The 13425-nt window shown below is 42.6% G+C and overlaps 1 protein-coding gene across 2 annotated transcripts in view; it reads right to left on the bottom strand.

The window, feature by feature from the left end:
- Positions 1-451: 451 nt before the first annotated feature.
- The window catches only part of LRMDA (leucine rich melanocyte differentiation associated), a 1093305-nt gene continuing 1080331 nt past the window's right edge, over positions 452-13425 (bottom strand). For both annotated transcript variants that reach the window (XM_071215878.1, XM_071215877.1), the window contains one exon: positions 452-3420. In XM_071215878.1, the coding sequence (XP_071071979.1) occupies positions 3341-3420 (80 nt within the window). In that variant the 3' untranslated portion in view covers positions 452-3340. The remainder of the gene's footprint in view (positions 3421-13425) is intronic.

Below are 13425 nucleotides of genomic sequence, written 5' to 3'. Positions count from 1 at the left end.
CCACATGTATTTGTGCTCCTTTGGGTTCATTTCCTTTTCTGGGTCTCAGCCACAGGGCTTTCCAGCATGATATTTGGATAACTTAGAGAGATCAGAATGAAGTGATGATGGAAAGCTTCTTGGAAAACAAATTGGAAAAAAACAGATGGTGAAAGGTTACATTGGAATTGCAATGGATGGACAATATGGAAGAATCTCACTGGGCCCTGCTTGGTGCACCTGGGCTTTAGGCAGTGACGAAGTTCTGAGGCGCTGAGGAGTGAACACTGTTATTGTTTTGATGAAATGAGCCTGTGGGTTGTTTTTGATCTGCATATCAACAAAGAAGAGAAAGACAGCCAGGTTATTTCTAAGTAACAGCAAGAAAGACATTTTCCCTTGAAAATGTGCAAGATACGTCTCTGCTGCAGGGGGAAAAAAAAAGAAAGAAAAAATCCTTTCATCCAGGGTCTGTAGTTTGCTTTCTTTTATTCCTTAGTATACATGAGTATGTGAAAATACACAACACTCAGACACGCAGCCTGATCAAGTGATAATCTCTTATAATGTGCTTCTATTTAAAGCAACAAACAGATGGAGGGTTTATGAGCAAGGCTGGTAAAAGTACAAGTAAATGATTCCAATAGTTGTACTTTTAATAGGATTCCCCACAATCTAAAACATTATTCCTCAAGGAACAAATTGTTCTATAAAATTATGTTACTTAGAAAAAAGACAGTCACCCTGACTTGGCTGAGGCAACAGAGGACACGCGCCTGGCTTTGTATGACTTTCCCCACATCCATGGGTCTCTGGAGTCAGAGCAGAGTCTCAGGGGAGGCAAGACCCTAATCAGGCATTATTACCTGGAAGAAAAAGTTCAGTAGAGAAGGGTAAAAGGAAGAAAGATCAAAGGGGAAAGGGGGTATAAAACATGTCTCTGTGTTGACTGAATTTATTACCTGGAAAACAGAGAAAACTAAGTATCTTGTGCTCTTCTAATTCTCTATTTTGAAAAACAAGGCTTGGGAAGATCTCACTGATTTAAGATGAACCTGCAACACATTTACTTCCCCTGCCAATTCAGACCAAAGTCAAGCTCTAGGACAGCAAACCTTGCTTAACAAACAGTGGAATTGTAAACAATCCAGCACTAATTCATTATCATCATCCCTTCTTAAGAGAAGCAAACTCACTATAATTCTATCATTAAGACGAATATACAGTAGTGGTGGCCTTCACGTAAATTATAATTAGACCTAATCTTAATTAAAGTTATTATGCCATTTGGGAAGAAAATAAACAGCTGAAAAAGAGGGAAGCAATGTGGGCAATAACTCACTCCAAAACTATTTTTTGCCTCCAAATCTTGCATTGAGGGAGACATTCCTGGACATGATACAAATGGTTCTGACATTAAGAAAAGTAAACAAGTAAGAAAAATAAAGATGGAAAAATTCTGTGGTCAGTTCACAAGTGCTTTTTTATTGTTTGAGGCAGGGTTAAAGCCTTTTATAAAGACAAGGATATATGTGCTGCTGGATTGGATATGACAGGCTAGTCCAGCTGCCCTTGCACAGAACTCTGGCTGCCCATAACAGGCCATGTACCTAACATGTGTTGATGCTTCTAAGCAAAGAGCCAGGGTGGGACTTAATGCAGCTAATTTAAAGCATTATCCCCATGCTGTTTTTTAGATCAAACAGAAAAAAGGTACTCAACCCTGGCTATAACTCCTTTGGAGAGATAAAGGCAAACATTCACTAGCCTCTCACCATTAATGGCTCTGAGGACTTTAATCTAAACTTGTCTGAACAACTGATTACTTGTTGACAAGCTAGACTCCTGCCAGCCTCGAAGCGTGTCATTCAAGGACTCTGTTGACTCAGTAGGCCAGGGGCAATGTCATGGACAAGAGCTGAGAAAGTAGGTTTCTTTTTAGCAGCTCAGGGACTCTGAGTCCCCAGAGACTTCTCCAACAGCCACTCTCTAGTCACTTGGTATCTATAACCCTGGGAGCAAACTGTTTCAGGCCTTGCCATCCTCAAATTAACAGAGATACGCAGGACAAGGAACACTTGTCTAAATAAAAGAAGCAAAGTCAATGCTATTGCATCACTAGCAACCAGTCCTTCAAATACCTTCTAGAGTGATTTTCCTGGTGCACCAGTAAGTTAAATGAAGTTATGGTTCCCCAGTGAATGTGCTCATGCTTGGGACCCATGTGACATTAGTGCTGACACATGGCCAAGGGTGCACCAGCTGGCACCATTGCACAAGCTATGGGTTTCATTTCTAACAGAGCCTGAGAAAGAGAACAAATTCAAAGGGTGTGTACCTTCTATAAAAGCTGTTTGATCTGGTGGGTATTTTCCTACAGTCTTCACTTTGTTTTTTAACGTCATGACCTAGCAGTCTCACTTTCATCACCTCACTGCCTTTAAATAGCACCCAAAGGAACAAGCTAGTCCCAAACACAAATATGGCCATTGGCATGGCTGGATGTGTGCATGGATTAAGCAAACAAATAAACAAACAAAAAGGGCCCCAGGAGCGACCAAACCCTCTTGCTGGGAAAGATCCCTAACATTGCAAAGTATTGATGGCAAAAACTGGGTTTAGAAATGAAGGAAACAGGAAAAATCCATGCTTTTGTTGTCTGGGATATAGTGAAAGCTATTTACTCCAATACAGAGATTGTAACAACATGATGTTGGCTGTAAATGTATGACCTGGCTGAGAAATAACACCTTCTGTTTTCAGAAAAACTGCAAACCAAAATGCATTGCCTGCAAAAAAGATGCTACAAGAAGTGGAATGGGGAGCTAGGTGGATGTCAAATAGAAGAGATTGAGACTGAAGGAGAAAAGGGCAGAGTAGCCATCCTTGAAACTGTGACTATTTCACTGAAAATAAACCCACGGCATCATGGAATCAGAGTAGATCTCTACTCAATAGGCAAGCTGAAGACAGGAGTGTCTCCCACTTGACTAGCGCCGACTGAGCATGCTCAGGAGGCCCCAGGTGTGACCTCTGCTCCCCTGTGAGCAGTAGAGAAACCAGGCAATCCATCATGGTGTTCATCCTGTCAGCCCTGGTGCTTTGCCGCCACTGCCTGTCACCCTGGTGGATGAGACCTGCTTAAGGGCAATCATGTCAATCTCTATGTGACCACTCAGTCTAAGGCAGAAGGATGATGTTGACAGTTCAAGTCAGCAGAAGGTACCACAAGCTGAAGTCACAGCCTTCACACACACATGCAATTTGGGCCGTTATTTTTTTCTTAGGCTTTTTCTTTATTTTTGTTTGCCTGTTGTATACCATTCTCATGAAGACAGGCTAAGGCATACAGAATGTGGCTTCACAGCTGGTCATCTCGGATAAACCTGTTGCCCTCCGAGTTTTTTCCGTAGTAAACATAGTGACACTTCCCCAGAACACCTGCAAATAAAAGGCAAGACATCAGTACAGGTGGCACAACTAGAATGGCAGTGAAACAGAGATGCTGCAAAGCAGGATTGGAATGCAATCACAGATCCAGCAGGCAGCAGAAAATGGATTAAGTTCCAGAAGGGAAGGATTCTACCTCTTTGTCCTCAGATTTGACATTCAAATAAATGTCACTATGGAATTTTATTCTACAGGCTCTTGGTTCCTAGGAATAACAGATTTCCTTTAGGATGTCTTTTCTGCCTTTTAGGGACTTTACTAGCTTGGTCAGTTACTCCTCAAAATATAGTGCACCCTTCTCTCAAGGTTCCCTCAGTAGCAATTTTAAAAATGGAAAATGAGTTTAAAGACCCAACCCAAGCAAAAGAGGTGGAGCAATCTTCTCAGATTTCTGGCTATTTTTAATTTCCTTATCATGAACTGATCTTGTTAACCTCCAGAGAATACCTTCCAAATCCTAGAAGGCATCGAGTACATACAGCATGTTTAAGGAAGGGTGGTAGGGTTGTCAAAATGTCACATGGAAGACACCAAGAGCCGAGGGCATTGATAAATGGCTGCATCCTGTGGGGAATGGTCTTCTCACATTGGATTGCATTGGATTTTTATCTTCAATTTAATTTTAAATAATTTTGTTGCTTCATTTAACCAACTTCCTATCATTTGAAGAGATTGTCATAGGATCTAATGATGAAAATACCCCTGGGATATGGACAAACTTTTAAATTGACTCCTTATTTATTCTAAAAAACCATACCATAAAACATCACCTGCCATGACTATTGTGAAAACTTGGATGTTAAGGAGAAATGAAGTTTTCCAAGAAAATATTTATAACCTCATTTTTCCTTTTCCACCTAGTTTTTAAATTCTTCTAGTTAAAAAAACAAAAAACAACTAAAAATTCAGCCAAAGAGTTGACTCAGTACTAACAGAAGTTCTCTAATGTGTACCCAGACAACTGAAGAAAACCAAAGAAAATAAATATCCTTAAGATATTAATTCATGAACCATAAGCCTGCCTGTGAAAATAGCTACCTAAACCTCTGATTATTTTTTCCTTCAGTTTGATAGTGTGAAATCAACAAAGCACCATTTATTGTTACGTCATGATAAAACAGCACTTAAAATTATCCAGATTCTTAGCTTCAGAATTTCTAAATAGTATTTTTGCAATGGGAAAAAAAAATGTTTCTACAGTTCAGAATTTTAAAACTTGTTCTTAAATAAGATTTGAAATGATTCACTTGGGAATCTTTTAAGGACAGGGCAGAGGTTCACAGGTTTGGATGGAGACTGGCACAAAGTTGAAAATTACTGAGGTTGTAGAATCCCTATGAGTTGACATTTTGGTAGAGGATGATTTAGTTGCAGGGCCTCAGACCTGGTCTTGGGCTCACTCTCATTACTTATTGTTCTCCCTTGCTGCTTGTTTCCATGACCAAGTTCTTCATGGACCACTCTTCTCACTTGGCCATGCTTTATCCTTGGCCCCCAGTCCCCAGTTTCGGGTTTTCAGTATTGGGACGGTGCCTGGAAACTGGGCTTGGAAGAAACCCCAGTGAAGCCCTTCTTGGGGCCTACGTTTTTCTTTCAGCTTTGGCACTGAGCTCGTCCCCGTGTCATGCTGCATTATGTAGCACTAGGGGTTACACTAAGATTGTCAGCAGCGCTGGGATTCCTGCCTGTAGGTGTGGCCAGTCCGGCTCCACTCCACTGAGGAGCATCTCCTCCAGGCAGGGGTGGGTGTGTCTCTGATGTTTCTGAAAATCCACAAGGGGCTTCCTTAAATCTGAGTGATTCAAATAAACCCTCAAGATTCTGGAAGGCTGGGGCGGGGGATGTTAATTTCCTTCTGCAGCACCAAGACAGCATGAATTTTTATACAAAGAAATGGATAGGCCTGTCAGCTAACATGCAGACACACAGACACATACCACCCACCAGGGGTAAACTCTCCAGTGCAGCCGGGGACTTCATTTCTTGTCTCCAGCCTCTCTCCATGACAAACTTCAACTTCCAATATCGCCTACGTGCAACCTGGATGGCCTGTGCCATCCTGGAATCAGGCTGGAGGGTTCTGGAATGCGGCCAGAACGTGAAACGCTTGCGAGCCACTCCCCGGTCCTTCTTTCTGTTCGGCATGGATTAAAGTTCTTTTTTTAAGGCCTACCTGGTTTCTTTGGGCCTGGAAGCAAGAATGTTTATAGACATCCCGGTGAGAGACGGCTGTGTGATGAACGCAGGAGACGGCAGCTAGGTGTCAGCGTTTGGAAAATGGGGCCAGGACATGAGGTATTAATATTGTCAATGACCTCTTGACGGGAAAACAGATACCGCATTCACCGTCAGATTTAAATAGACATCAAGTGCATTAATGACAAAAGGGCAGACTTCAAACAAAGGGGCTGTGTGGTGGGGAGTGGAGCTAGTCTCTGTGCTGTCAGGACTACAGACAGGCCCAGAATTGTGTGCGGTGACAGAAAACAGAGATGCTGACAGAGATACCAGTGCCATATAATGCCAAGTACATTCCAAGGCTCTCTGCCACTCTAAGGAAAGCTGACATCACTCCCTAGCCCTTGGGGTCTTCTCCTCCCACTCCCGGGGAAAATTTCTCGGGGACCTGGTTGCAGGACCCGCTGCGGTTGTCAAGCCCCTGGCAGCCGTGTCCTGTCAGGGGGGCTGGGTCAGGGGATAACCTCCGTCAATCCAAATTCGGATTTTGCAGGAGCACATTCATCCCCACCGATGCCTCGGCCACTTGAGGGGATCCGAAGGCCCATGTGTGAGGAGCTGTCACCTCGAATAAAAATCCTTAAAGGAAAGGCAACCTGGGAAGACGTGGGGATGGCGTGGCATCCAAAAATGAAACCCAGCTGCGGGCGCTGGCCTGGGGAGACCCGGGCTCCGGCAAGGGACGGGTAATACCGGCTGAAGTTTTTGAACTCGAGCAGCCTACAATTGCTGAAATTAAGCAAGTGTTGCCTCTGTTGAAACTCCCGCCTGAGCTCACAGTCAGGAGGCGATTGCCCTCCATATGGGACTGGAGTGTTGAAAAATAAATAAAAGGCATTCACCAGAGGGGGAAAAAAGGGCACCATCCCATGTGTGCTCATCGGACTTTATTTATCATGGAGAGTATTTGTAAAATAATAGGCTCTGCTCATAAATGGAGGCGACTGGGCTTCTCTCTCCGCGCCTCGCCCCACGGCCAGGCTTTTCCCATCACGGCAACTGCCATAAACTGTGAAAATTACAGAGAGAAGAGCATGCTTGCGAAGAGCATTTCGACAGGGAGGCACTCCGAGGCTGGAATTTGGGGACCCGCTGCTCGTGGCTCAGTAGGTGATGGTTTCCAAGCACATCTGCAACGGATTCACTTGTTTGTAACTCCTCAAACTACAATGCCTTGGGATTGGAAGGGGGAACAACGCATTTAATGGCATATGTAGTGGTTTTAATTAAAATATCTGGCCCTGGCCATCATAAGGGAAGCAGGCTTGCTGTGCATCAGGCCGACGTGCAGCTGTCTGTGTGGGGCTCTGAGAAATGAGTGTGCTGTCCCCCCGGGGAATCCTCTCCTGCCAAATGAGACTCCTAATTTTTCTTAAGTAGCCAGCTTTCCCATCACCATAAGCTCTTAAAACTATAATTATGAAAAAAATGTATTGGGAAGAATCTCTTTTAAAGAGGCCCTTTATCTTTTAAATGTCTCCCCCCTCTGGAATGTATATTCTAATTAGGCAGGTTAAGTTATGACCTTGGGGCTGCACGTGGGGGTGGGAATCAGCCTCTGCTTCGATGCAAGGCTGCCAGGGCTGGCCGTACCAGGGCATCCCTGGGGAACACCCTACGGGCGTCCTGGGACATGAACCTCACACACACTGCAGAGACGCCCAGCCTCCCAGAGGACCCTCACACTGTCAACTGCCGTGGAACAGTCACTTAGTACATGTAGGGGAGGGGAGACCTCTTTATTCCAGCTTTGGCCTGAGCGCCTATATTGCCAGTTAGGTTAAGTTATGACCTTGGGGCATTTGGAAAATGAGGGCAGGTGGCCCAATCATCCCTGAGGTCCGTTTTTAAGTTTGAAATGGGTGATTTCATGTTTTAAAATGTTTCCCTTATGAAGAGAAGGATGGCATGGCTAATATTTCCTGATGTTGGTTGCAAAACCCATTGTTAGTTCATCACAACTTTGATTTGGACTAAGTCAAATCTTGAACCCCCTCCAGCCCACAGTGCCATAGTATCATCTGGACAGAACAGGAGCTCTGTTGGGTTCATACTTTCCTGCTACCTGTCCTTGGTACTCTGAGAGCTGGGAAGTGCTACTCACTAACCTAAGGCTCACTAGCTTCATTAGCCTAATTCTCATTATGTCCTATTCAATGACCTAATGACTAACCATCATAAGTATTTGGTCTGTCATTAATATTTTAGTTGTGAAAGAAAAAAAAAATCTTTGCCTATACAAAGATAACTTATTTGATGGTAGAGTACAGATTAGTCCAATAAGTACTGATTTGTAAATTAGGGAGAAATTAAAATTAAAATATCACATTATCATTACTAATGTTAATTTTGGTATCATTTTAGTGATCATTTAAAATGCTATTATTGCATAGATTTTGTGAGTCATTGTACAAAGACAAACGGATTTTGATCTGTTTGGTCACTTAGAAGCATTAGGAAACAGATGAGGCAGGGACAGGGGTTCTTCACAGAACTCTGTTCTCTACTGTATATGAGTAAAGGAAGGAACTGGACTTCTCCCCCGACCTCTGCAAAAAGCCATGACAGTGTTGGGAAAATGTGGACAGGCTCAGTGACAAAGGGAAAGTCATCAGGCAAATATTTCTGGCCCATTATGGAAGTTTCTAGAACTATGTTTCTGTGTGACACTGAACATACCTATAAACATGTTGCTCCTACAATACTCTCCTCTCCTATTCAATTCCTAATACCTGGTGTCTAAAACAGTACTTTATATGCAGTAAATATTTGTTGAATAAATTAATAATTCTTACATATGTAAAGTTTAAACAGAGTCCAAAAGCTAGAAATTTCAATTGTTGAATAATCATACCTGTGGCACGATTACAGATTTTTGAAATACTTAAAAAATACATACAGATTAAATATTTACCTTAGGGAAGAAGGAGGCAAAGTAACAGAGGGCAGTAGCTTCAGTTCCTAAATACTAGTGCTGTTTTTATGCAGAACTTTCCCACAAAAACAAAGGCACATCACAAGGCTTGGAAGGGGAGACGTGAACTGAACATTATCGTCTGGTCTTAAGAGCTGTAAACATACCAGGAGAGGGACATTCCCCAGAAAGCACATTCCTCAGCCTTTGTTATGTGTGGGCTGTGAGTAAACTGGGAACTGAAAGGGAATAAACACCCATGTTTTATGATCTTCAGAAGTGGCTGGAGCAATACCAGGGTCAGCTCAGACGTGTTATCAGCTCTGCTGTTGATATCACACAGGGTTTAGCAGAGCCTGAAGAATTACAGGTCCCTAGCAGAACATAGTCTTTCAGTGTGAGCTACTTAAATGCTAAGGCAAAAAGAAAAGAAGAGAGTCTTTAAAAGGACCTAAGGGTAGGGTAGGGGCTGCTCTATAGGAGTTTAGCGGAAAGAGGACAAAGGCCATCGTCCACTCCAGATGTTTTGTTTTTTCCTTCACCTCTGTGCCCATCTGAGATACCTTAAGCTGGATGTAAAGTAGGGAAAGGCTCTTGTTCTATCCCAAAGGGTGGGGTGGGGTGGAGAAGGTGGAAAAGATAGTGAGTCTTCCCCAAAAATCTGTGGCTCCAGGCTGAAGTTTTGGTTGATGGTCTGCATCCTGGGTTGGAATGGGGTGCCCTGGTTGCAGCCATGCTTGCTAGTGCCCCATATGTTTGTAAGGGCAGTGAGCACACTGTCCTTGCTAAATGCTGCACTGACGTCTGCACCCCTTGCAAGCCAAAGGGTATTTGCTAACCTCCTCTCAAATAAGCAACCGAGGATCATTTCTCCTTTCCTATACAGAACAACTCTGAGAGGGATATTCTGCCCTTCTCTCTTCACCCTGACATTTTGCAGGGGTGGACATTTGCATGCTACCATTTTCACCCCAACGGTGTTTTGACTTTAGGCTTGTGAATGTAAATATGTAAACTAACCTGGCATTTTTTTCTTTAAGAAAACAATTATTCAGAGCAAACTCCATTTAGCCAACTTAATTCCTTAATCAATTTTTAAATGCAAAGTTAAACCACATTTCTATTTCATTGAATTTATTTCCAATGGGATCAATTCTTTTCCATCTAAATTTTACATTAATGTTTAATTCCCAAATCAGCTTTTGCCAAATATCAAATTTGCCTGAATGTTTCTTTGAAGTCATTATTTTTACAAAGTCACATTTTCCTGAGTACAATTTTGTGGATCTAAATTGTGACAAGAAGAATTGAGTCTTCTGTCTCAGTTTAGAAAACAAATTGTATTTTGTATAGTTTTAGTTCACATCATTTTTATTTTAATTATTTCTACTAAGGTTAACTCTCATCCCCTGTCCCCCCAATGAATGTGTACAGTTTTCAAACTTACCAATAAGATATGAATCTTTGGTCAGTTTTTAATCTATAAATTTTTATGTGTGTCCAGATTTAGTTGCTGTCAAATTTAGGCTGATTATTTCTCCTAGCAATGCTTATCATAAATTAGAACACAATTATTTGCTTTATTCATTTTTTTGTACAAGGAGTAAATGGTGTGAATCACCTAGGTACATGACAGGATCCAGTCAAGCCCCAAGAAAGCCGAACAGATGCCAGGCAGCATAGAGCCTTTGAGAAGAGGGCACGTGGTCCCAGTGCATGGACCCTGCCAGTGAGGCCTGAAGGGAGGGTAAACATTCCATGGAGAGAGAACAGATGATAGGGTCTGCTTAGACAAATGCTGGACCTTGTCAAGTCTCACCTGTGTGTTTGTAAGGAAGTAAAGGAAGTGCTAGGAAACCAATCCACAGGAAAAGAATCTTGGCAAAATCTGTACCAAGGGTGATGGGAAGGCAAAGCTGAGGTGTTTGTCAACCTTGGGGGCCACCTGGATGGGGGGACTGAGGGGGCGGGGGTGGCAGGAGGAAGAGGCTGAACAGATGTCCCGATGAGTGGACAGCCAAGCTGACTGTGATAAACCAGAGCCAGTGGAAAATACCTGTGGGTTCCCTGGGCAGCTGAAGTGAGGCTTGTCATTTTAAAAGAAAATGAGATGAGAAATGGAGGAGAGGGGGAAAAAATGCAGGGCTGGTTTTTCCCTCACACAGTGTTAGTGGGAAATGGAAAAGCTGGTCCAAGTCTGAGAAAAAAATTTGCGCTGTTGGTTGGATCCTTAGGAATGAGCTCTGTTGTTCTCACCTTGAGACCTGTTCTGCCCACAGATGCTGTGGCCCTACCAGACCTGAGGGGTCAAGGTCCTCTCCTCATCAAGGAAATATTAGACTAACTGAGTAAAGTCATCTGGTAGTAGGTATTTCCATTATGTGAATTCTGGAAAAGCAAACAGTCAACATGCTTTCCTGTGGATAGCGATGCTTCTTAAATTTTTATATTGGGGTTAGGGGCTGGGGGAGGGCAAAGACTGAATCCCAGGTGTGAGGTGGGGTTCACTCCTTCAATTTTGAACATCACTAAAATGATTGATCTCTCATATACGTTCCTGTTTTATTGAAACATAGCATATGTAGGGATAAGAGCCAAATTCCATAGTAAATATTTCCTTGTTCCAACAGCCTCCCTCCCCCAGTAAACTGTTTAATCTTTTTCAGCAATCCAAGTTGTACTTTTTCTTCTCAGGTTACATTTTTTTCCAGTCAATAATGAAGCCAGAAAGAGTTTTCACTCTGATTTCCTAAACAATGATTTATTTCCATACTCCTATAAGAATGCTTTATTATTTTCTGTGTGTTTTAGTTTCCTAGGCTGCTTAAAGCAGATACCATGAAATGGGTTGGCTTAAACAATGGGAATTTATTAGCTTACAGTTTGAGGCTGAGAAAATGCCCAAATCAAAGCATCATCAAGGCGATGCTATCGATCCTTGGCTCCTCTGCCTGATGGCAAGGCACCGGCAGTGTCTGCTGGTCTTTCCCTTCTCTTCGAGGTTTTAATTCCTTTCAGCTTCTTCCTTCTATGGTTTTCTCTCTCTCTCTGTACTTACTTCATTTATAAAGGATTCCAGAAAGAGGATGAAGACCCATCCTAAAAGAGGTCTGTCACACCTAAGCTTTAACAGCCTCATGAAAAGATCGTACTTACGCTTACACTCACAGAAATGGATTAGATTTAGGAACATGCTTTTTCTGGGGTACATATAGCTTCAAACTACCACACTGTACTTCCCAGTAAGTTTATGAACAGAATGATAAACTTATCTTCAAAAATATTTCTTAAAAATAATAGAGAATTCTAGAGCTGAAACAAACTATAAAGGTTTTCATTTGAGGTAAGAAAGCTATTTTATAGAGGATGAAAATGAGGTTTTTGGGTATTGAATCACATGTCCCATAAAAGACATGTTCAAGTCTTCATCCATGTTCCTGATGGTATGGACTCATTTGTGAAGAAGGTCTTTGAAGACCCTCTTTCGATAAGGCCAAATTTAATGTGTCAGTCTTAAGCCCTATGACTGGAGCCCTCAGAAGCAGAGGAAAGGCAGATGCAGTCAGTCAGAGAAAGCCACCAGAGAAGACCAAGGAGATAGATCACCATGTGGCGCAGGCAGAGATGCAAGCCAGGGAGGCCAAAGGTTGCAGCAAGACCGAACCAGAATGTTACAGACTACAGGAGAAAGTAGGGGATGCCAAGACCTCGATTTAGGATTTGTAGGATGTGAAACTTTCAGATAAATTCCTGTTGTTCAAGCCAACCCATTGTGTGGTATTTATCCTAGCAACCCTGGCAAACTAAGACAAGTTTCAAAGTAGCTTCCCTAAGGGCACCTTTCCTGTCGAAGAGATCTCTGAAATATAGGGTGCTGCCTTTGGGTTATGATCAGGAATTCTGATTTTACAGCGTATATTTCAAATTCACCATTTAGTTCAGGTCACAGGAAGGAGGGGTCCCCTGAGAACTTTGAAAGATCTCCAACAGCCTGACTCAGGCCCACTTTTACCTACTTTTTCTTTGAGAGAAACTTCAGCTCTGGGAGGCCAGTTTAGTAAGAGCATGTTTTCCCTCCCCCCTCCTCTGAATTCTAAGTAGGTCTTAATGGATTTGAGATGGGCTAGATTCCAAAGCGAAAGTCCAGACAGGATGCAGATCAGGCAAGATTTGTAAAGTACCCTTCACTGAGGCTGTCTGATTGATGCCACCTAAACTAGGCTGTCAGTCAAAATGGACAGTGGTCGGAGGTGTATGGCTCCATTTTCCTTTCTCAATTTTTGACTGAGGAACTCGGAAATCTATCAGATAGGAGAAAGGAAAAAAAGTCATTCACCTCTTAACCACCTCCACAAACCCTACCACTATCTCCACATTTTTTTCCACCTTCTCGCTGAAGTCAGTAGCTTCGCCACGAGAGGGCAGCATGAATTTAGGAAAGCAGCAGCTTTCTTCAAAATAAATAAATAAAGGAAGGCAACTATTCAGGGAGGGCCATTAAAACCACACTGTGTCTTTTTGGCCACCAATTATAGATTCGGTAATGATCAATACGCCATGTTTGCTTAATCGGTGTAGAAGGCTTTCTGGGAATGGAACTACCAGGCAACCTCTCTCCTGTACCCCATTTTTTGGATTCCTCTGGCCTCAATTTCAGGGACTGCTTTTCTTTACCATCAATTGCTCTAAATAATCTTCCTGGCTCACACGTTGGGGGTTTTTGCATATCACCTGCAATGTAAAGAAGCATGCAAACGAATAAGCAAAGATACAACCCTGCATTTCTTAGATGTGCAAAGAGAAATATGTCACCGAACCCCATGGAATTGCCAAACATCATTTAA

Source organism: Dasypus novemcinctus, chromosome 6 (genome assembly GCF_030445035.2).
Source record: "Dasypus novemcinctus isolate mDasNov1 chromosome 6, mDasNov1.1.hap2, whole genome shotgun sequence".
NCBI lineage: Eukaryota > Metazoa > Chordata > Mammalia > Cingulata > Dasypodidae > Dasypus > Dasypus novemcinctus.
Note: the sequence above shows the minus strand (reverse complement) of the source record. Positions and strands in the feature narration are given on the sequence as shown.